This window comes from Vanessa tameamea, chromosome 24 (genome assembly GCF_037043105.1).
Source record: "Vanessa tameamea isolate UH-Manoa-2023 chromosome 24, ilVanTame1 primary haplotype, whole genome shotgun sequence".
Classification (NCBI taxonomy): domain Eukaryota; kingdom Metazoa; phylum Arthropoda; class Insecta; order Lepidoptera; family Nymphalidae; genus Vanessa; species Vanessa tameamea.
In genome coordinates this window covers 69,821-93,507 of record NC_087332.1, presented here as the reverse complement: position 1 = coordinate 93,507, position 23,687 = coordinate 69,821, and the positions used below count along the sequence as shown (strand labels likewise).

Genomic DNA, 23,687 nt, shown 5'->3' with positions numbered 1-23,687 from the left:
GTATACACTGTTTAAATCTATAATAACGAATGTCACTCCTGTGTTTTGATTTACAAGTGTGTCAGATAGCGACAACGAGCTGGGTGTTGCGGCGTGTGTCGCGGGTGTTGGGAACCGTGAATTATAATACACAAATAAAACAAAACTCCAGAACGCAACGGGCGAGCCTTGAACTATAAAAACTTCAATGAACGCATCCGGCTATAAAGTTTAAGTCTAAATTAATTGATATAAAAAGCTTTCCGTTTATAAATATACGACATATTTTCATTCGAGTCGGTGTTTATTTTTGCTAACGAATTAAAGGTCACGGTCGACGCTGACGCCGTCCTTACGGTTACGATATCGCCGGCCACAATATCGCCATTGTTTTTTTTTTATTTTTCTTAAGGGAGGGTGACGTGTGAATTTGCCAACTGATGGTTAATGGTCACTGTAACGTTAACCACGGGCTCTAAGACTATGTGAACGTATATAGTCAGGCCTATTCATTCACCCACAGCTGTACGAGTTATTGAGGGCGGAACAATTCATTTTATGATTGGGAACGAATTCACGAATGTGTAGCATTCGGTACCGTTAACCTGTACCGGGTCAGTTCCAACATCAGGTAGATATTTTCATTTTTACTACATCATTAGCCAATCACAAAATTCTGCTGGACATCTCCTCTCCCAAAAGGGCGCCTCTTTTCCTCCGTTCTTCGCCTTCCGCGTCCAATTGGGTTCCGCCGCTTTCAGGTCATAATAATATAACAATGTCAATATTATCATCGTTTGATTAGATTTGTGTGAAAATTTTATGTAAGGTTACTTTTATTCATTAAGGTCATTTGTAAATTACAGGATAGTATTACTTGGTGCGAGGGCTTTGTGCAAGACCGTCTGGGTACATACCATTCACTTATATATTCTACCTCCAAGCAGCAATACTTAGTACTGTCGTATTCTGGTTTGAAATGTGAGCACTGGCTCAGTGTTCATAATAAAATAAAATGTTAGTTTCCATGGTAGGGGGCACATTGGTGAATTCTTGCGGCGTTGTGGCTATGGGCAGCGGGGACTGCTCACCATCAGGCCCATCTGGTCGTCCGCTAGCTCTTGTTGTATAAAAAATAGTATGTGCGTAAGCACACGTACTCTTTCTATTCCTCCACCAACTTCCGGCGCCAATCCGAAGAGTGATTTTAATTTTAATTCATAGTATAATTATAGAATTTCAATTATTGGTTAAATTAATTGTTAAGCGCGGGATCAACTAGAAAGAATAATTACCTATTAAATACCTAATAAACCAATATGTAAAAATGTCCCGATGTATCCGCAACACGTGAATCATATCGCAGCTAGCATATGATGTGGGCCACGAACACCTTCGCTTCCGGTTAACTGATTATATTACGCAATAATTTATATGAAACTGAAATAAATAGCGTGTGAGGTGCTCGGCGCGGCCGGCGGCGGCGGCGCGGGGATCGGCGGATAGTCCCGCTCTGTTTAAGTTCACTCGAGATGACCGAGCTGTTTATTTTGAAGGGTAAAACTATTCAATGTAAAGTTACATGCATTGTAATGCAATAGTATGGAATGAAGATTATTCGTCTTGCAGTGACCTCTAGCTCTACGAGTTCTAATACCCCGTCACATCGGTTTATAAATATCAAATAGTTTGTTATTATTGTACGTATCTTTAGTTATTCAATGAAACAAAAGCGATGATATTTAATTAAGATATCAACGAACGTTTGTCGGCCGTATAATGTTTTCTTTCGTAAGTATGAGAACGGCATTAAATTCAAATAATATTGTTATTTATATAATAGCATTTTGGCCAAACCGCGTATGAATGAGGTGCGCGCACTCGCGTAAATACTTCTTACATCATATCCGTTGAACCGATAAAACATTTGAATGCACGAAACAAACTAATGTGCTTCTTAAACAGACCGCAATACGAGTCGCATTCTTACAAGCGGGGCCCGTCCGACGCGCGATTCGTTTATATTTCCCAAATACATTCTTTTCCCATTCATTTTCACATGAATTCTATTTGAGTAACGTTTCAGCAACTCCGACGCTCGATGTGTTCTTGCCGACTTTTCGAGGAACGATGTTTGTTTAAGACGTATTCGAATATTCCATACGTGTGCACTCGTACGTGTACAATTAGTACGCTTCTGTAAACTTAATGCTTCTCGCAGAAACATCGCGCTCTGCGACGAACGGGATTTGGAAGCGAGTATGAGCTGAGTATGAGTAGGAATACAAGCAACATTTTTTCTGTAACGTATACGAAACGGAAGGTTTTCATAAGATGCAAAATTATAACAAACTCTTTATAAACGAAACTGTACTCGGTACTGTTTTTGCTCGCGTGTTTCATATAAAAGTGGTGATGGTGGTAAAATGTTATCAATTTCGGTTCAGCACGGTTCAGTAAAGTAACTCTTTACTTTCGCATTTCTAATATTACTACTCTTCACCCGCGCCGTCGTTCGCGTTTCGAAGGTTGGTCTTATTCCCACAATATGTTCACAGATTATAGCCGGTATGTTATGATTTAAAAGTTATATTTTTGAAAGTTTCATCATTAAAATTCATTTAGTAGTTTTGGCGTGAAAGAGTAACAAACATCCATACATGCAAACGTCGGGTTGTTTATATAAAAAATCGTTATTTCTCTATGTAACCTAGAGTTAATATTATCTTATTTGTTTCCAACTTTAAATCGCGACTTCGGTGCGTAGCTGATAATTTATATTTTTTCTGTAATAGATTGGTAACAAACTTTCCTTTATGTAGTCTTATGTAGAACCTTAATTAATACAGTATCATTACTAATAATAATGTAATAAGTACATTAAAAAAAGAATTACAGGTTCGTTTTTGTAACCGTTGATTATTTGGCTTATAATGAAATTAATAATAGGTATTATAATTTTATTTAAAATGTCCTGAGGACAAACTTCTACGCGACTATTAAGGGAGCGCTATTTCGATGAGTCCACTACTACACCAATGCTAACGCGATGACAGGGACCGAATCAGGGACAATCTTCCCGATACGATATGCCGAGCAATATATACATATATATATGTGAACAAATAATAGTTAGCAATAATTATATTATGAAACGAATAGTTGCATATCAGTAAAAATAACAACAGCAAAACAACAACAGAACAACAAAAAAAGAAATAGTAGCGGCAGCCACGACTCGTTAAATGTGTGAGAATCGAAATTTTAAATCCGAGGTCGCAGTCGAGTATTTTATTGACTTCTTTTCGAAAGTGTTTGTAAAATTTATTTAATATATAAAATGGTTGACCTTCTCGGGTATAGTTTTAAGATGCAGTAAAATCTCAAGTAAGGTTAGAGAGCGGGCGACCTTGGCCTGCGCCAGTTTGCAACATCGTATAAGGAAAATATTATGTCACTCGAAGCATAAACGACTCCGTGTACAACATTTACGATAATACCTGCCCCGGCGGCATTAAGCAGCGTAAACTTACTTTCATCTCAAAAGTAATATTTGAGAACGTTATTACGTTAAGAAGCATTAGTAGTAGCAGTCATGTATGTAGATACGGTCAACATCGTCCACTCGATGCAGTACTTTGGGTAATAGATTTGTACACCTCATAATCATCGACATTTTCTATATAATTGTACTGTTCCCTGTGCCTGTGTATGCAAGTTAGCGATTCGATTTGGCACAAGCAAGATTTAGATTTAATTCTTATTAGATTTTTTAGAAATCGTTATAATATATAAACAAATATAATGTAAGAAACTCGAGAATATTCGTCTGTATTTTTTTTTTTTTTATGTTAGTTACCTCAGAACTTTTGACTAGGTGAACCGATTTTGATGATTTTTTTTTAATTTGAAAGCTAGTGCTTCCCGTATGGTTCCATTTGGTTGGTTGGTTAATTTGGTCCAGTTCTGCTTCTGTTATAAGTCTTAAATTTGCATTAAGTATGTGCGCGACAAATGGACGAATAACTCAATATCACGTCAACCAATCACGTCAAGATTCTTTTTTTATTGGAAAGCTTATAGTTCAAAGATAGTTTGGTGTCAGTTTAGTTAGGTTCGGATCATGAGATCCATGACAAAGTAACCGAACTCTTAAATTCTGAGTAGCATATTAATGATACTCGGTCGAATCTTTTGTTGCAAATCTGAAGTTGTTTTTAAAATTGTAACATATAATAAAAATTATTAAGCATTTATTTTTTGTATATCAGCATCAAGTAGCTTAGAAACATAAAATAATTTGAAAAAAAATTATTCCGCTTGACTGGCAAGTGCTGTTTAGTCCGCGTATTTTAACTCGTTATATAAAATTAAATAAATTCTTAAATTCTTAAATTGCATTTGTTTATTGCAATTTGACATAACTTGTACATCATATATTTAATACATAAAAGTTAAATTAAAGATTTGGAATTTGTTTATTTGACAAAACAGGTTTATTAAAAAAATCATTTAAAAAACTGTGTTCACATATTACATTTTTATAACAATTATAATAATGAATATACTTTATTAAGAGAACCAATCTCTTTTGAAGATTTTTTTTCTTGCTAGTCTTCACGTACAGGATAATAATTCCTCCTCATAATATAGAAGTTCCACAAGGAACAGAAAACTCTTCTATGTTTAAATGCGGGGAAAGTCAAAATGCTTCACTTATTATGTTTACTCAATTAGCAAGAAATACGTTTTATACAATTGCTGCTTCCTGGACACTACTGCAAAAAAAAACAATTTTTATTTTCATCTAACTTCATATTGTTAAAATCACATGTTATTTAAATACTTAAACTAAATATTTCAATATTTTTCAAACGGTGACTACGTTTTTCGATGTTTTCCCTGTTCAAAACTTTTTTCATGCAAAGTCGCATTTTTGAATGCCTATTTTTGCCCTCTTCGTAAGTCTCTTTTGAAATTATCCTCGAGGTAGATTTTCTCTGTTGAAATAGGCGTTTTTCCCTGATTTCGTTCGTTTCATTTAATCGGCGCTCTCATATGAGCAGCACGTTTAGTAGGTCTACCCATATTAGATATCAGAAAAAATAGTATGTGTACTTCAGATTAACTAAAAATCAAATAATAAACAAAAATTTTGACAAAAAAAAAACCGACTTCAAAAGAAACAAATTAATATGCTCTAATAAGTAAAAAAATAATTGCGTGTTATTCTACAACCTAATAATCAAGTTACTTACCAATATGTAGGTACGATCTTTGTGTTTCCACGCAAGAAGATAAGTATGTACCTACCCACTTTAAATCTAGCTTAACGCATACCTATGAATAACAAACAATCATCAAAATATTTTTTAGATTTATCCTATGTAAAATGTAATTAAAAATATTTAGACTACTTAAAAGTCAACAAAGTTATTACGATAATTTAATATAGTTACAATTATTGTTATTTTTGGATTATTCCGAGATCAATAGGAGCGACTTAATAAGTCGACCCAACGTAATTTGACTAAAAGCACCTTTAACGATTTGTTCAAAACACACGTAAGATATTTTCTAAATCATGTTGAATAACGCAGCAGAATATTCAGCATCGAGTAATTTCAAAATAATCACGCTAAGGTTACCGTGCGATTATATTATTTTGTTCTTACTCTAGACACTAATAATGGTCTTTCTCTTTTTCAGGTAAGGAATTATAAACCATTTTGCAGTCAGTTGTAAGAGGAACAGTAAGCCAGAGGATGGCTTCACGCATGAAAGGTGAAAGAATACAAATAATACCACCGGTGTTGATTGCGTTTGTGGCACTTTCCTTTTTATACAACAAGTAATTTAGCGCGTAAAATTGAACTGTTATTACCGTTTGTACCGACGGCCAATTAAGCTCCGTTTGCGTCCGAATGATGCATTACAATTCGCGCTGTAGTTATTAGATAGAAGAAAGTCTACCGGCCGGCCGCTTTGCCCCGATTGCGCTTTTTGTGAAGACCTCGTGATGACTCCACGTCGCGTTAACTTTGTTATTTACATCATGAACATAAACACACGAGGCCGTGTTATTATTTTCTTTCAAATTACTTCTCGAGAAAAGAATTTGCGGCCCCGTGGGAACAATGATGTTTTTCACTGATATCTATGTGTTAAATATACTATAGGAATACTTAATTAGTATTTATAAAAGGTAATCCAAATTTGGTAAGGAATTTGATTTTACTCTTATTTGTTTAATATGGTATAAGATTTGTTTCGTGCTGTAACAACTTCTGCCTGATTTTCTGATGATGTTATCACGAAATCCCCAAACGTGAAGTTAAATATATGGTACAAAGATTTCTCCCAGCCGCACCGTAGCGAGATGAATATGGTTTAATTGTATCTCGCAATGAGTTTGCAGTGAAAGGTACGAGTGACTTCGCTCAGCCCGCGCGAGCCTCTGATTGCGACTTACTTGAGCTGCACGTGTCGGTATTGGCTTTCTATTATTTGCAATCAACTCATTTGGGAACAACAGCACTGTAGGGCGGTATCTTTCTATGATCAGCTTAAGGAACTATCTCGAGCAAAACATAATAAAGAGTATACATAACACCTTTATATCCTTTACCTTCAATATCTTTCCAACAACTTTACGTATATATGTTGTTGAGGATATGATTAGTCAAACAATGTTGTGCCTTCTTCTTTCGAATGCCAAATCAATGATGATAAAGAGATATCCACTATTTAACTAAACAATCGCTAAACAACGTAAGGCCGAAAATATTCACTAATCTTAAGCTAGCCTTCGAATTATAAGAGGCTCATTATAATGACTAGTTTCTTTATGCCGATATCAAGGCAACACTTAATATGACAGTTTCGGCCGCCGATATTCATATGTTACGGTCTTCTTATATTATAAATGAGACGGTCAATTTATTCTTCTTTCACGCGGCGGATAATATTATTAAGTGACAAAGTCATCGTTTTGTTTATTTCGTTTACTAATGAAAAAAAGCAGAGATGGCCCAGTGGTTAGAACACGTGTTTCTTAACCGATGATTGTGGGTTCAAACCCAGGCAAGCACCACTGAATTTTCATGTGCTTAATTTGTGTTTATAATTCATCTGTTTAGCGGTGAAGGAAAACATCGCGAGAAAACAGGCATGTGTTAGGAGAGGAGGTTTTATCCCAGCAGTCCCCACTGCTTTGAAAGGCTGTTACTTACTTAATGAAAAAAAAATCGTATTATGCTTGCTTTAATCTTGGTCAATTAGAGTAGAAATCATTAGAAAATGACCATTAAAACTTGGAGAGCAATTGGCTTGAGAAAGCTCTGTAATTTGATAATGTAGGACGTCGAGGAAGCAGTTGTGCATTCCGTGGCTTCGTGTGTTTTCTATTTTTTTGTTTTAATTTAATTGCTAAAGAGATATACAAATACCTCGAACATCTGGTAAACAGCCTTCGGTATCATTCACTTCAAAATATGGCGTTACAAACTTACATGCAAAAAAAAAATTGCAAAAGATTTAAACTAAGATTAAGGAGATAAAATAAATTAATAACGATAATAATATTTTTTATGAAAAGAAAACGGGAAATAGCGCGGAATATTACGTAGAGGCTACTCGATCACTTGCCTTATAGTATCTTTTTTCTAATTTATGTACGTGTACACTAGCCGAAGCTGCGGCTTTTTCGCGTGAAATTTATAAAACATTACCTTTAGCACACAAACCGTAAAACCCCATTTTACCCCCTCGAGGTAAATGTTGAATTAAAAAGCCCATGTCCTTCCCCGGGACTCAAACTATATCAATTTTTTTTTATTTATGATATCGGTAGGCGGACGAGCAAATGGGCCACCTGATGGTAAGTGGTCACCACTGCCCATAGACAATGGCTTTGTAAGAAATATTAACCATTCCTTACATCAACAATGCGGCACCAACCTTCGAAACTAAGATGTTACGTCCCTTGTGCCTGTAGTTACACTGGCTCACTCGTCCTTCAAACCGTAACACAACAATACTCGGTACTGCTGTTTGGCGGTAGAATATCTGATGAGTGGGTGGTACCTACCCAGACGGGCTTGCACAAAGCCCTACCACCAAGTAAATACAAATACCAAATTTTACGTAAATCGGTTCACCAGTTGAGCGTGAAGAAGTGACCGACAGACATTTAGAATATTAGTATAGATATTGCAGGCATTACTAATTTCGTATGTTAGTTATTGATCTGGAAATTATGTAGCGAAAGCTTAACTGTATACTTGTGGGTCGCGTTTATTCCAAAGGTTTATTAGGAAGTTTGGCGTCAAAATGATGAAACCTGTTTTAAATTATTTTTTAATATCAAATAGTATATATTAGTTCAGTTAGAATGATTACGTTTTCAATATTTTTGTTTTACAGCCGTAGTACCGTTCTCTAACCCGCCAGTAACTTTTTTCCGCTCTCTAAAATGTAGTAAATTGCAATCAAGAATCCTCTTTAATTTTCTGCACATCTACGGCTAAAACTCTTCAAAATGAGACTAACCGATTTTTTATGTGCAGCCATCGTCCAATAATCACTGGGACAAAAAATCGACTTGCGCTATTAATATAGTATGAGTTATTTATAATCATTTATTAAATTATTTCAAAGTACTGTGTAGTACACAACGCATGGGAAGAGCTATATATTGATTTCGTCATACATCGTTAAATAACTGATCATTTTATAGTAAAATAATAAGGATAATCATAATGACCGTATCATTCAATTATGTAACAAAAACCTGAGGCATCCGAATGGATGTAAATAGGATCTGTAAAGTATGAGATGTTCTTTTTTTGTTACACAATAATTATTTCCACGTAAGTATTTCCCGACTCACCGAGTTTGTGACAGATCACTCGGTTACTCAGCTTCCAAGAAACAGCTTGTACTAGTTTTTATTTTTATCTTCTCATAGATTACGTCGTCGACGGTTGAAGATCCAGCCTCATCCTTCTTATGAAGTGTTATTGATAATTATTCATTAAAGTTGCAAGTTGCTGGTCTAGATTTAAACGGGATCTTATAAGTCTTCCCTTAACTGGTTTAAATGAGTTTTGTGAAAATCAAAAAACATCCTACACATTGATGGATGAATCTACCCACTTCCATAGTTCAATATTGCTGTTATTGCTGTCTTGGTAAATCTTCCAGCGCTTTCTCCACTCCAGACAGAGAAAGCTGGTCCGATACCGATTGATAATTATCTTATTTCCTCTCCTCTTACAATTAGCCTTCAGTCACTTCCTTAAATGCTCGTAATGTATAAAAAATACGAATTATAATTGTAAAGTTAAATTTAAAAAAATGTGTGAATTTAGGTTTTAGTATTTAAATTTTTAGTGTCGTTGATAAAGCACAGCTACATGTGCAGGTGTTCTGTGGAGAAATCAAGGAATGTTGTTTGCAGCACGCGCATTTTAATTATGTAACTAGGAGACCCTTACTGGGAACTACGTACACGTGATACAACTCTAGCTATGAGTTTGCACTTCGCGCCACAGCAGGAGCGCTTTTTTACATATAAATCCATACATACATACATACATACATACATACATACATACATACATATATATATATATATATATATATATATATATATATATATAAATCCTTCAAAGGCAAGTTGGCATATCACCAATTCCTTTGGGTAGTTTGGTCGTAATACTTAATCTACATTAATGTTCACCTGTTGCAATCTTTTCGATGCTACCATACGCGCCTTTCGAGTTTGTTTCGCGATACATCTGTGTACGTATCTAGCGACCCGTATTTATATTTTGAACTAAGCCTACCATTGTTGATTGAAACTGTAGTAGATCTAAACTAAACTCGTATCTCCTTTGATGCTGCGATTTCCCTGTGAACGTAATTCAAACCGAGCGATGTGTTGTCTAGATAGCCTGCGCCTGCAACGAACTTCCGTCGGTCATAAATTTACCATTGCCCATGCATTCGGATACATTATTCAAGATTGAGATTGTCTGAAATGTATTTTATGGGCATTATTTCTTAAACAAATAGACATTATCTATCTGCTCTACCGCATTAAGTCGTGTTACTCCGAAGCCGCCCACGACGCGAATTCTGACCCATATACCGTTAGAATTGCTGTAATGGCTAATTGACCCTTGTCGCCTGCATCGCCTCACTTGAATTATAGGTCATGTACTCCGATAATTACTGTAATTGCTTAATAGTAAGAATTTCTAGCTGTCGATGAATTGAAATTTACAATGTTTTTTAGTCCTTTCAATACCATTCGCTCATTTGTCAATTCCAACCGCAAAAGTGCAATTCTTGATGAACTCTGGTACGTGTTATGTGTGGTGTTCCACTTATTTTGCTTCTTTACAAAAACAGAAAGATAAATAATGTAACATCCGTATCCATAAACTGTTTGAACTACCTAAACATTTCAGAACGAGTGTTTTAAACGGCAAAGGTCTGTCGCCTCGAATAACTCTCTCAATGCACTCAAGATTCTCCCAGGATTAAGTCGTCGGCCACTCTGAGCTCATTAGTCTCATAACACTTTTTCACTGTCTTGATGTTGTCGCGTTCTTTGATGTCGTATCGTTAGTGAATGGTATCGTATAGAGGCGCGTATAAGAAAAGCGTTAAGTTTGCTCACAAGTGCTGACAACAATAGACAACGCTGTCCAATCTCTTCGTCCGTTGCACCATCAATCACTTTGACGTCTCGGTAATTTAGTGTGCCTGTGTGTGTATATTGCCATTTTAATGTTTGTCGTATGTAAATCTTTATTTTATAACTTGCTTGGGTTTATGTTAACGTATTTTATGTTGATATTGCAAATAAACATATCCAATATCAATCTCAGTTTCATTGTATTTATTGTTTGTAGAAAAAGTCTGGACGTGATGGAGCGATATTTCCCTAAATATTAGGTTGATTGAAATTATAGAATTGAGGGATTTATCAATCCATCAGATAAAGTTTGCTTAAGTAATATACGTATTTATGATTCTTCTCATATTATTAAATATCACACAGGTCACACATTTCGTATTCGCGAAGTTGCGTCGAAAGCAAATGCTGGAGGCGCTTGCTTTGATTGACATCACAATTTGTCGCAGGTTTCTCCATCACGATAAATGATAGGTTGCACTAAAGTCTTCGACGCGCGCGACGTGACTTGCGGTCTCGCTAATGTTGACGTTGTCAGAACGCGTTCAGTAGATATAGACAATATTGCATTCCGCACCGCCCCCGTGCGCGACGTTCTGTCTTGTGTAGGTTTATGGCAGCCTTGTTATTGCGGCTAATGGTACCTAATGCTGCATTCGTTAAAATTACAACAATGCTATGTATGTTCACAAGATGATTGCTTATTTTTATGTAATCAGTGATAATAATTATAAGAATAAATTAGAGATGAAGCTATAAGCTATAAGCTTCAAAAGTTGCTCGAAAAAAGTCTGATTAATATGTTAGTTATAGGGTCGTTGATAGTAAGAAAAACTTTAATATTTTGTAAAAATATGTTTTTAAGTATGTTCGTGTGAACTTGGGATACATAAATACAGTTCATTGACCGTCCTCCATTATTTTCGGACCCATAAAGTACGCCGTATGTTGATTCAGGATACAGGCGATTGTTGCTACGTCATATCCAGTAATTTTCTCGGGAAGTATAGTACTTTTGTCTGTCACCACATTACTACGTTAGCCTAGTGGTTATTTATTAGACTACAATTGCAGGCCAATAAGAGTGATAGTGTTTCTCTGTTTTGAAATCCCAATTAGCAGCTCAAAGTTTGGTAGAGTTAACATCTGCCTCGAAAAGCTCATGAAGCCGGTGCCTTTCCAAGGCTCTTGCGGTTGAGCTCTTTTCGGTCAAGCCGGATTGATGTCGCATGGAAATATTGAATGCACGTCGCAGACTTTTACACTATAATCTAGATTATAGTCGCTGGGGCCGGAGTCTTCGGAGAAAATCATCAGGCTATATTTAAAGCAAAATAACTTTAACTTATATTTTCAACTGATAGCATTTTGTATCGACGTAATCATCCTCATGATTTACTTTACACCCGATGATTGACTTATTATTTTACCTATCCTCTACCTAAACTAGTGTCTATATATAGTATCTATGGTACCCAGTGAAAGTATAGTCGTAAGCTAAGCGCTGATTAAGTTAATTTATATCAGCTTTTGTTGACTGTTGTTGTCGGACACTTCACGCACGACTTGTAGGCAATTATTGATGCACTGCGTTATAAACGTTACAGCTTACAATTAGCCCTTGTTAAGTGTCGGTCACTTTCTATTGTACTCGGATCGCTGGCCTCCAATACATGCTGGAGACTTAGCCTTCGTAGCGTCTCGTTTGCTCAAACAATTATTTCATAATGTATATCAATGGTATATAACATGGTGTCTGATTGGAATCTTATTAATTATCTAAATAATCATTATCTCCAAATGTACGTTGGCCGGAGGCTGTGCTTGGTTTATCTTTTTTTGTTTTTATTTTTATAGTTTATCTTTGACCTGGAATGTTGTGTTCCAGTGTTAGTTGTTGTTTTACGTTAAATTATTATTGTTGCAATATTACTATGAAAGTGTGCCTCTGAGAGTATTTGAACAAAGTTTATGTTGTTTTTGTTATACCCGTCGTAGCACACACATAGTTGATCTAATATCGATGCGATACCAGAGCGATGGCATCGCCTCGGATTTAACGGTATCGCAGATAACTGATGATATCACTGTCGCGTTATCTGATGCGGTACTGACTCCTCCCGTGATATCTACCGCCAGCGGTACCCGCAGCGCGTACATCTGGAAGTGTTGTATCGCTAATATAGTTTGTTAAGTGACGATTCAAAAGTGCCTGTAAAAGCCTACTCGAATAAAATATGTTTTGATTGACTGATTGCTATTATGTTTTATTTTAATTACTTAACGTTCATTTATGGAGATTTGTAATAATTGTATGAAAAATTATATTCCATAGCCAAGCAGCAACATTTAGTACTTATGGTTGTGTTCTAGATTAAACAGTAAGTGAGCTATTAAATACAGACACTAGGGACATAATATCTCAGTTTCCAAGGTTGGTGACGCGTTGGTGATGTACGAAATGATTAAAATTTCTTACGATGCCTATGTCTACATTTAGTGGTGGCCATTTACCATCAAACAGTCCATTTGCCCGCACGCCTACCGATACTGTAAAATAGTAGCGGATACTCTTCGATCAATATATTAAATTAAAAATATTGAAGTAGATTGTCGTTAAATCCCCATTTAAATGTACCAGAGAAGTGATTGTATTATAATTACAATACGATACTTATAATTAGACTTCATAGAATAATATATTTTACAGGCAATTAAAGCTCCTATTAAAGTCTAGTTAAAGACCTAACAAATAACAGATATTGCCTACGCCATCACTCCGTCTGACATCATTATATTTATATATATTTGCTTTATGTTATATTTCATTTAACGATCGGAGTATATTTGTAGCCCGATGCTCTTTTGTATAAATCCTGGGACCAAAGGTTCTACAAAATACGAGTGTGTACATAGGTCACGACCCTCCCTCTCCAGCCAATACAGATCGTCGTGTGTTTGTGTGAAATATTTGTTGTGTCATGAACACTGATGTATTAGAATGTTCACTCTCGGTTTTGAACCGACTAACTACATTTTTATTCAAACACACTTGTGTATTATTGTGCTCATATGAGTGCGAGGTGTCCCGCCGCCCGCGACTATTGCACGTACCTTAAACTAAGGCTGCGGCCCGTGAGCTCAACTTGTGTTGATAATATCTTGTAAAGCAAAATAACGTCGATACCTGCATGAATTCGAATTTTACTGAAATGGCGCTATGTGTGAAATAAGTTCCAAAAGAAGAGAGGAGGTCTTCCCTCGCTGGCCATACGTGGCTACGTCGTCGTTACGTCGCTGTTTTTTCTGATCTGTACGCGTGATGTTCTCTAGTCGCTTGTGAATGTTCACGAACTCAGACGCGGTCTAAAACTATTGATAGCGTTTCAGATGGCTCGTCGCGATTGACGCGAAGTTGGCAGTCAATTAACTGTTGTTTTTTACTTTACCGTTACATTTATTTCTTCATAACACTTTTTTTACCTCGACCCGAGCCGAGCGAGCATTGGTGTAACCGATATCATTGATTGTACTTGCAGTTTTAGGTTTATAGAACATATCAATTCAACTCTTTTCCACCGGTGTGCTGGGCATTGTGGTTAGCACCAATAGTTATTTCACCGCCAAATATCTTTCCTAGACTAGAACACATCTAGTTTGAAGGGTGAGTGAGCCTAGCCCTGCTCAACCCAGCACAAAAAAACTTGCAGCTTGTATTGTAACACAAGGTACAAGTTTTTTTTTTAAATATAGGACGGTGGGCGAGCATATGGGGCACCTGATGGTAAGTGTTCACCACCACTCATAGACAATAACGAAGTAAGAAATATTAACCATCCCTTACATCGCCCATGCGCCACCAACTTTGGCAACTAAGATGTTATGTCCCCTGTGCCTGTAGTTACACTGGCTAACTCACCCTTCAAATCGGAACACAACTCTTCTGTTAGGCGGTAGAATATCTGATGAGTTGATAGTACCTACCTAGGCGGGCTTACACAAAGCTACCTACCATCGAGTATAGGAAAGTGACATTAAATAAATAGTTGAATATATTTCTTGCAATACCAGCGTCTGTAAAAAGTCACTAACGGGCGGCCTATCTGTACGTTTCAAGTCAAATAAAATAAAAACATTTAACTATACGAAGCTATAGGAATATCTAATGCACATGAACTTCCATTAAATTCGTAAAGGATCTGAAGTTCGCAGCGACTCGGATACAGAAATAGGATTTCAATATTAAATTCAATGTACATTTTACACCGAAAGGAGTAATTTCCGAGCCGCGCCACCCTCACTCGCTTCATTACTGTATTGTATTGTGACCGACAATTCTAAAGAATTTTAAACGAGTGTTGAATATGGAATCCTTGTTATTAAATATCAATTCACTTGTTCCCGTAGTGTGTTGGCGCGGGAAGTAAAAGCAAAGCTCTACCGCAGTAAAGTTTTTCCAAATAACGCAACTAATATGGCTTTAAGTATATTTTAAGTTATAATCATATTCTTCAAGTTATTTAAGCGAAGTGGTTAGGTCAATTCTTGTTACAAACTTACTTCACCACCAAGAAGCATGTGTTTCGACACAATTAGTAAAATCTTAGATAAAAGTATTTGTATTTCTTGTAATCTAATCAAATGTTTTAGGCCGTAGCGGTACTTATGTATATCTACAAATGGTATCCAGTTACAATTATAAAGAAGGAGTGCGATGAAACTTTACTGGATATCAATTTCCGAGTGTCGACTGTCGACTGTCGAGTATCGAGAGGTCTCGGTGCGACGGCCAGGAGCTGTCAATTACCGTATCTTTGGACACCATCTACTATGATGTATATCTAACTAAGTTCCCGAAACAAAAAACTACCGCTTTGGTTGATAATGTTTCACACGTGGATTATACGGTTCGTCGACGACTTTCTTGTAATTTTGTTTAAATTCAAATCTAATCACGCGTACAAACCACGTTCAAACAGGTAGGTAGGGCGTAAAAACGATACTCTGTGGCATACCCTCAATAACCTTATAACACTTTTATAATTTTTTTAAGGTATTACTCAGACTTCGCTGTCTGTTCGTCACCAGGCAGTATCGCATGAACCGTGATCGTTAGATAGTTGAAACATTCACTATATATATTTTTGTGGTCGCTATAACTACAAAGACAGAATAAAATAGATATTCAAGGGGGACTGCAACATAATAGACTTGATTTTTTTTGCCGTTTTTATAGATAATGGGACGAAACCCTTCGTGAGCGAGTCCGACTCGCACTTGGCTGGGTTTTTTTATAATAATGTATAAAACTTCCATTTTTATATTCTTTAAAATAAATCTGTATTTCGTATTATACGTTCATCAGATTAAAGAGCGTTGTCAAAAGCGATAAGATCAAACGAGTCAGTATCTAATTAAACTTCACGATACTCAGTTGCTTGTATTGTACTCGTATAATAATAATGCAACACACGAGTAATCGTAATCGATCCATTATGTTTGCATGAGATCATAATTAGTTGGACGTCCTGCGCCTATTGTCTGTGTAATTGGCGTCTTCGTAAATAGGCGTTACTACTTATATAAAGGAGCGAGATGGTGCAGTCGGTGGAACGACTCCCTACCAAATGTATCGGGGTATAGTAAGGGGCGGAGATGCGTCTGTTACACACACAGATACTCGTGTTAAATCTGTTATATCTGTTGTAGTTGTTCCGTCGATAGCGGGCAGAAAAACCGCAGCGTTTAGACATGTACCATATAACAGTCCTCTTAAAGATGATTTCGGGTTTTCTCTTTTAATCAACTTTAATTCATAAATAACACACGTGCTGCCTGAAGCTGGCAAGTAAAAGTAAACAGGTCGTAGAAGAGGCATCTCATCAAGATTGCCACAGCGCGAATCCTTGAATGTCTTCCCGGGGGCCGCTGCGTAATGTCCAGTTCACAATGCGGTCCCTCGGGCCTCGTTGCGCTTTGTTACGGTATCGCCAACACGCGAAGTTGTGGAGGACGATATAATTTACCCACCTTGCAGCGGGACTGTTGTTACTTTCACTATTCCACTCTCGAGTTGCGTGTAGTGAATATATATATATACTATCAGACTTCGTAACTAGAGCGTCTTAGCATGGTATATTATTTTCCTATAACCATCCACTGAGTTTTAAAGAGGAAAGTGATCGACTACTAAGTGTTTTTCACAGTAACTCGCTATGCATTGAATGTCTTATCTAAAATGTGAACATAAAGGGGATCCCTGAGCTAAGCCGTAGTCCGCAGACGGAATGCTCTAAATATAGCGAGAGGATTTGGCCTGACGCCAGCTGGAATTCCAGAGACGCATTCCGCGCGGGGACTAGGACTCCTGAAACTGGGAGACAATATTGTATCAAGACTTTAAAATAACTTATTTCAAATCAAAATAATTGTACTTGTTTAGTTAGTGGAATGTTACAAGCGAATTTAAATTAACATTTTACATGATGATATTAAACATGTCTGCCGCAGAACTCGCGTCTAGATGTTAATCAAATACCAATAAAGTTATATATATTTTGGACACGAAAGAGTTTCATATATTAGTAAGTATTTAAAATAACAAAATGGTATAAAACTTCATACCGAGAAATGTGTACGTAACGTAAGTTCGACGCGCTGCCATTAAACGCTATTAAATCATAACATCGCGTATAAACCATCGATCACGTTTTCGAAGATCGGGAGCTCGCATAAAAACCAGAAACAAAAACCAGTCTCATCGGACGAGTGAGTCACGAGCGAGAAAAAATTTGTGTCTATCGAAACGGCAGGTGAATTGACTCTCATTAATGATAATTTATTGGCGTATACAACGTTTAATAATTAATTCATAAAATTGATCTTAAAGCTCCGTCATTAAGATTCCATGCACTTGAATAATACTAAATTTAAACAATTTTTAAATTTAAACGAAACTCAATACGCAGTACGTTTGTCTCGTATTTTGGTATTTAATTTTTTTTAATTACTTGAACTTTGAATTAAAATAACATATTTAACAAATAATTACCTTATGCATCTCTAAAAATACCCATAGACGATGGATTTAGTTATTATTCTACTTTATGTTTAAAATTAAGTACTCAAATAAATATTAGTTATTTATATTTGGTGCTGGCAATTTTTGAAATAAAAAAACAAAAATGAGCTTCATTTGTTTCCTGACGAAGCGACAAGTAACATAGTAATATAGTAATTAAATTCGGCGTTGGGCGGAAAATATAGGTATTACTGTTACGAACTGCTAGTCTAGTAGAGTAGTCAAGTAGAGAAGTCAACAATCTTTTGTCTTAGAAAGTCATTAGTCCTGCGCCTGAACTCTCTCCCGTCATGTGCGATTATGAACCGAATGTAAATATTCTGTACTGCTGAGGTCCGTCCTAAATGATGAGCGATGAGAATATGTTTTATATTTACCATTATGTGACCATGTGTTCCTAAAATAAAAAATAAAGCCCAATCAAAAACCTCTCGTTTATCGCAAATGATCAAGCGAACGATAGTAAAATATTCAATATGAGCTGTTTTGAAAAAGAAGACATTACTACAATATTAAATTATTCATTGTTAAATATTAAATTCCTCTCCTTTGTAACTTACAATACGTATTTCATGAACGAGTTGCAAAAATTGGAGGCGGATAGGATTTAGATAAGATATGACATTCGATAGCGTCTTTATCTGCGTTAGTACAACTAAGGTATGCGTTATCACCTGGTTAAATATAAACAGCAATGTACCGACTCAATATACCTCATGTTTAATGTAAATAAAGATCTAATAATTGTGTGCAACCCCGAACATTACAAGCACCAGCCAAATAATTATCATCATTGAAATTTTTCAAATTAATTTTGGTTGTTGATGCCGTCCTTATTTTTTCCACTGAAAATTCAATGATCTCTAGGGATTAGATATGCCGCGATAGGTCAGCGAACTCATTGAACTATATCTGGCAACGTATCTCGAATAATCTGGGAACACGTGGATACGAAGATCGCGAGTTCAAATCCGCTCTTTCATCAGCACAGTATTCCATGGTATTTTGCCCAACTGTGAGTAAATAATCTGAACCTGGGAACCTACATACGCAGGAGGAAAAGAAACTCCTGATGGACCAGGGATACGGAAAAGGTGAAGGGTCAAGCGTCATGACCATCCACGAATCTCAGGGACAGACCTACGGCGACGTTATCATAGTCCAGTCGAAGAATGTTAGGCTCCGTATACACGAAAGTGTTCCTCGCGCAGTTGTGGCAATCACTAGACACACTAACACCTGTGTCTATTACACGGACGATGGTAGCGACGCTAGCGGCAGATTCGTCGGCCGAGCGGCGGGTGTTTCAGAAAAGACCATCCTAGAGCACAGCCTCAAGACATCTATACATAAACGCGACATCAGAGTCGCCGAGGCTGTGCTCTTTCTGATCGAGCACGGAGCGGGGCCCGCTGGGTTGCAGTTATTAGGATTAAAAAAAAAAAAAAATCACCATATACAGTATTTTTATATATTATATATTATCATATTTTATTTATTATGGACTATTTATATATTATATTAAATAGAAAAAAAAATGTCAGTGTGGGCCACGTCTTCCAAGAAGACGACAAGCTCGAAGTCCAGCGAAGATCTGCTGATGTTCAGTAAAAATATAAAATAACGCCACAATTTATAAAAATAAAATGTAAAAAAAGACACGGGCAACTGTGAGCCCGTGGATGTTGTAAAGTAAATAAAAAAAAAACCTGGGAACCTATACGTGTATTACGGTCCGACTTAATCAAAAATCTCTTTAATGTAAGTATACTCCCAGTTCCGATGCAGACTTGTCCGGGGAGTGATCGCGCAGGATCGTGACTGTCGCGTCCTCGTGACTCGCGTCTCGGACGCGGCACGATCGAAACAGATGATTGTCTTTATATTAGGATTACCACTATTCATCTTTTCCCCGGAAATTATTTACGTCTGAATCTACGACCGATCAGTTGGCGTTCAATTTTCTGTGTAGCGCCAATTCTTTATAAGTTGCGCCGCGCTTGTGCTTAGTATCGGTTACTATTAAACTTATTCTCAGTTATGGAGACCCAATCACGATTTTATCTTTTTTACCGCCGGGGGCCAGCGCATATAATGGTATATTCCAAATGATACAAAAATAAAAATTGGTTAAATGTACTTTAAAAACGACTTCCTAAATTAGACTCTGTTGGTGACATACGAGTGAAGATTAATATCAAATAGGTCTGTAACAAAAAGAGAGAGAAGAGAATACAGAGATAATGTACTGACAAACCTGTTATTTATATTATAGAACGTCCCTGGATTGATTTAAATAATGTCCACCCCACATGTCAGTAATTAATAATAATTATTATTCACGTAATTCAGTAAGGATTGTCGTCATCTATACTAATATTATAAATGTGAAAGTAGCCTGTCCGCCTTTCTGTCTGTCTGTTGCTCTTTTACGGCCAAGCCAGTGAACCGTATTTGATGGAATTTGGTACGAAGCAAGCTTGAACGCTAGGGAAGGACATAGGCCTAACGCCCGACAGTCGACACCAACGCGAAACGTACCTTATCGGTGCGTTTTGCGGCAAATTTGCGTAACTATACAAAATACAAAACGATCTTCGATTAAAATCCAAACATACAGTATGTTTGGATTTATCCAAGTAGGTACATGATTAAGTTAAATTTATGATTTTGACTTTGGATACTCGCGCTTTTGAATCGTCAATTTACAGATTTTATTAGATAGTAGATTCTGTTAAGAAAGAACCAGGCAGACAAGAGACTTAGTCGTAACTATTTTCACCAATTAAATTGCAGCGGTATATTCATTAAATACAATTATTTAATTACTAACAGTATCTAAAACGGGATATTTACCATGTTTTTTATTTTTATTTGGTGGAGCTCGATATTTCGACATTATCTACGAATGTCTTGTTCACGAGACTGACGTTTGCGGGTAGATGTTGACGGCATTAGAAGTGTCCATATCGGACTACCTCCTTTCTCGTACGTTTGCTGCGTAAACACTGGTTACCACTACCACTGTCACTTTCACCCCTACTATTTGTTTTATTTACACTCGAAACTCGATCCCGTGTTTTACAAACGAAACTCACCGTATCGATTCGCGAATTTTTTATATTATTATTCAAGGGTTTGCATAATTTTATCACTGGATTCCATACTTTTGACAGTTGAAACCCATCTTCCCTATTGAAATTACTATATTTAGTAATTTCAATGGCTTCTCGTACCAGTCGGGGTATGTAATGGCGTTCTGTCGCGAGTATCTGAGCATTATGAAACTCGATCCAATGGTTCGGTCCGGCTTCCAGAAGATGTTCCGCGATGGCTGATTTCTTGGTATCATTGTTTTTTACCGCCTTGATATGTTCGTTGATACGACAAGATACCGTACGTTTCGTCTGTCCAACATAGGATTTACCACAACTACAGTCGATTTTGTAAACTCCGGGTTTTTCCAGGGGAAAGCTATCTTTAGGTGAACGCAACATTTGCCCTATCTTCTTGAAAGGAGTGAAGATAGTCTTCACCGCATATTTGCCCAGGACTCTAGCTATCTTATCTGTCACTCCTTTAACATATGGCATAAATGCTGGTTGTCTTTCAACCCTGTACTGTCGCAGTAACTTATGATCCCGTGTAGCTGTGTTTCCCACTTTATATCCATTCCGCTGTAGGACCTTTTCAACGTGTGCTAGCTCAGATTGTAGGTGGTCTTCATCACAAAGGTCATATGCGCGATTGGTCAAAGATGCTACTACAGCGTTTAAGTGTCGAGGATGGTGGTGTGAGTTAGCATGAAGATATCGGTCGGTATGCGTTGTTTTCCTGTAGACAGTATGGCTCACAGAGCCGTCCATACGTACTCCAATTTCAACATCAAGGAATGCCATTTTTCTGTTCTTCTCCATTTCACAGGTGAATTTAATTTTGCTGTGGATGCTGTTCAAATGATTTAAGCAATTCGTTGCACTATCACTGTCCCCCTTTATGATAGCAAATACGTCATCTACATACCTCTTCCACAGTTTAATAGTAGTTACAGCCTTTGCCGTTGACATGGCTATCTCCTCGAAATGTTCCATCCAGATGTTGGCGACTAGAGGAGCGACTGGACTCCCCATTGCCACACCATCTATCTGCAGGTAGTACTCGCCTTGGTAAACAAAGTAACTGGTCTCTAGGCAATGGTGTAGCAATTTTATATATTCAGCCGGTATGTTATTTAGCTGTAATTTCACCTTTATAACATCCATACATTCAATTATTCAATTATTTAATTGTTTGAAAATCGGTGAAAATTAACAAATAACAACTTCACGAATCGGGTCAATTGGATGAAGTTGGACCTCGAGTTAGCTACACACGCGGTCCCCACGCGCGTGGCTCCTCAAACATTGAACATATTATAATGGGGTGGCAGAAGGGCGACGCGGCGCGGGGGCAGCGGGCGCGGTACGTTTGCTTCAATTAATCGAATCATCCGCCGGCGCAGAAATATGCAGCCACCAGTCGCTCGCCCTACTGAAAATGCTTCTGTATATTCTATTACATTCTATATTGAGAAGTAAGAAATTTATGATACAAGATTGGGCGTATGGCTCAACTATTTTGGGTCAAAACTGAAGTAAAACAGAAATATTGAAAAACGGGGTTAATATTTCAGTCTAGTAAAGTCACACATACTCTTCAACCGAAGTGAACCATGAACAGTATAATGTATTAAACTTGTGTATAGTTTGAATAACGAAACGAAACGTGATGTTGCTTGCAGGCCGGGTGGTGTGCGGCGCGTGCGCCGGCAAGTGCAGCGGCGAAGTGCTGCGCGTGTCAGACAAGTACTTCCACATGGCGTGCTTCACGTGCCGTACCTGCTCCGCGTCGCTCGCTCGCGGCGGCTTCTTCTGCAAGGACGGGTACTACTACTGTCCACAGGTATTCCTAAAACGCTTATTATATTAATGGAGTATCAAAATGTTTACTCCACATTGTATACAAAACCTCGCAACACTGCTGCCGGTGAGGGTCAGTTTTGAAAAAGTATTGAATTTGTACAAATAGGCATCATGTTATGTTGAACGGATAACGTTAATTGCATAGTTTTATTGTTACAGGAGTAACAGTCAAAACAAATCGTTCTCGAGATTTTATAGTTTTCTAACCAAAGCGATCCAATGATCGCAACCTTACCCTGTACACGCATAGTGTCTTGTTACGTCGAGATGTTGATGAGTACGTTGCACGTACGTTATTGTTTGTTCAAGACGTAGTAAAGTGATCGTTGTATCGTTTGCAGGACTACCAAAGGGCATTCGGCACGAGGTGTGCGGCGTGCAACCAGTACGTAGAGGGCGAGGTGGTCTCCGCTCTCGGAAACACCTACCACCAGAAATGTTTCACTTGCGCAAGATGCCAGTACGTGTGCTATCGTTGAATTTTAACTTTTGGCAGTCAATTATATGTATATAATTATGATTCATTGCGATTCAACAAGTATCAACACCATTAACGGGAGTACTTTCGTTTTCAGCATCTACATTATATACATGGATTTTTTTTTAAACTGTTACAAAATATTTTACCGGGGCCTTAATCTTAGTCGGTCTTTCGCGATCGAACCTAATAACACTGAACGTCATTTCGAAGACGCGCGTTCCCGTCTGGTGAGAAGGTGACGTACACGGGCAGCGAGGTGGTGTGCGCGGCGTGCACGAGTGCGCCGCAGAAGCAGACGGCGCGGGCGGCGCGATCGCCGCTCGCGTCGCCGCGCGCACCTGCGGCGACCGCGCCCGGCGCCTCCCCCTCCTCGCCCGAGCCGCCCTCCTCGCCCATTACGCCCGGCTCGCCCGGCTCCGGCCGCGATCGGGACCAGCGGCAGCCGGACCCCAACGGTGAGTCCTTAACGTAAGCTCTCTG

General features: G+C 37.6%; 1 protein-coding gene across 5 annotated transcripts in view; it reads left to right on the top strand.

The window, feature by feature from the left end:
- The window catches only part of LOC113403174 (actin-binding LIM protein 2), a 69,252-nt gene that overhangs the window by 34,796 nt on the left and 10,769 nt on the right, over nt 1–23,687 (top strand). For all 5 annotated transcript variants that reach the window (XM_064218756.1, XM_026643633.2, XM_064218753.1 and 2 more), the window contains exons 2-4: nt 22,546–22,706; nt 23,068–23,186; nt 23,418–23,662. In XM_064218756.1, the coding sequence (XP_064074826.1) occupies nt 22,546–22,706; nt 23,068–23,186; nt 23,418–23,662 (525 nt within the window). The remainder of the gene's footprint in view (nt 1–22,545; nt 22,707–23,067; nt 23,187–23,417; nt 23,663–23,687) is intronic.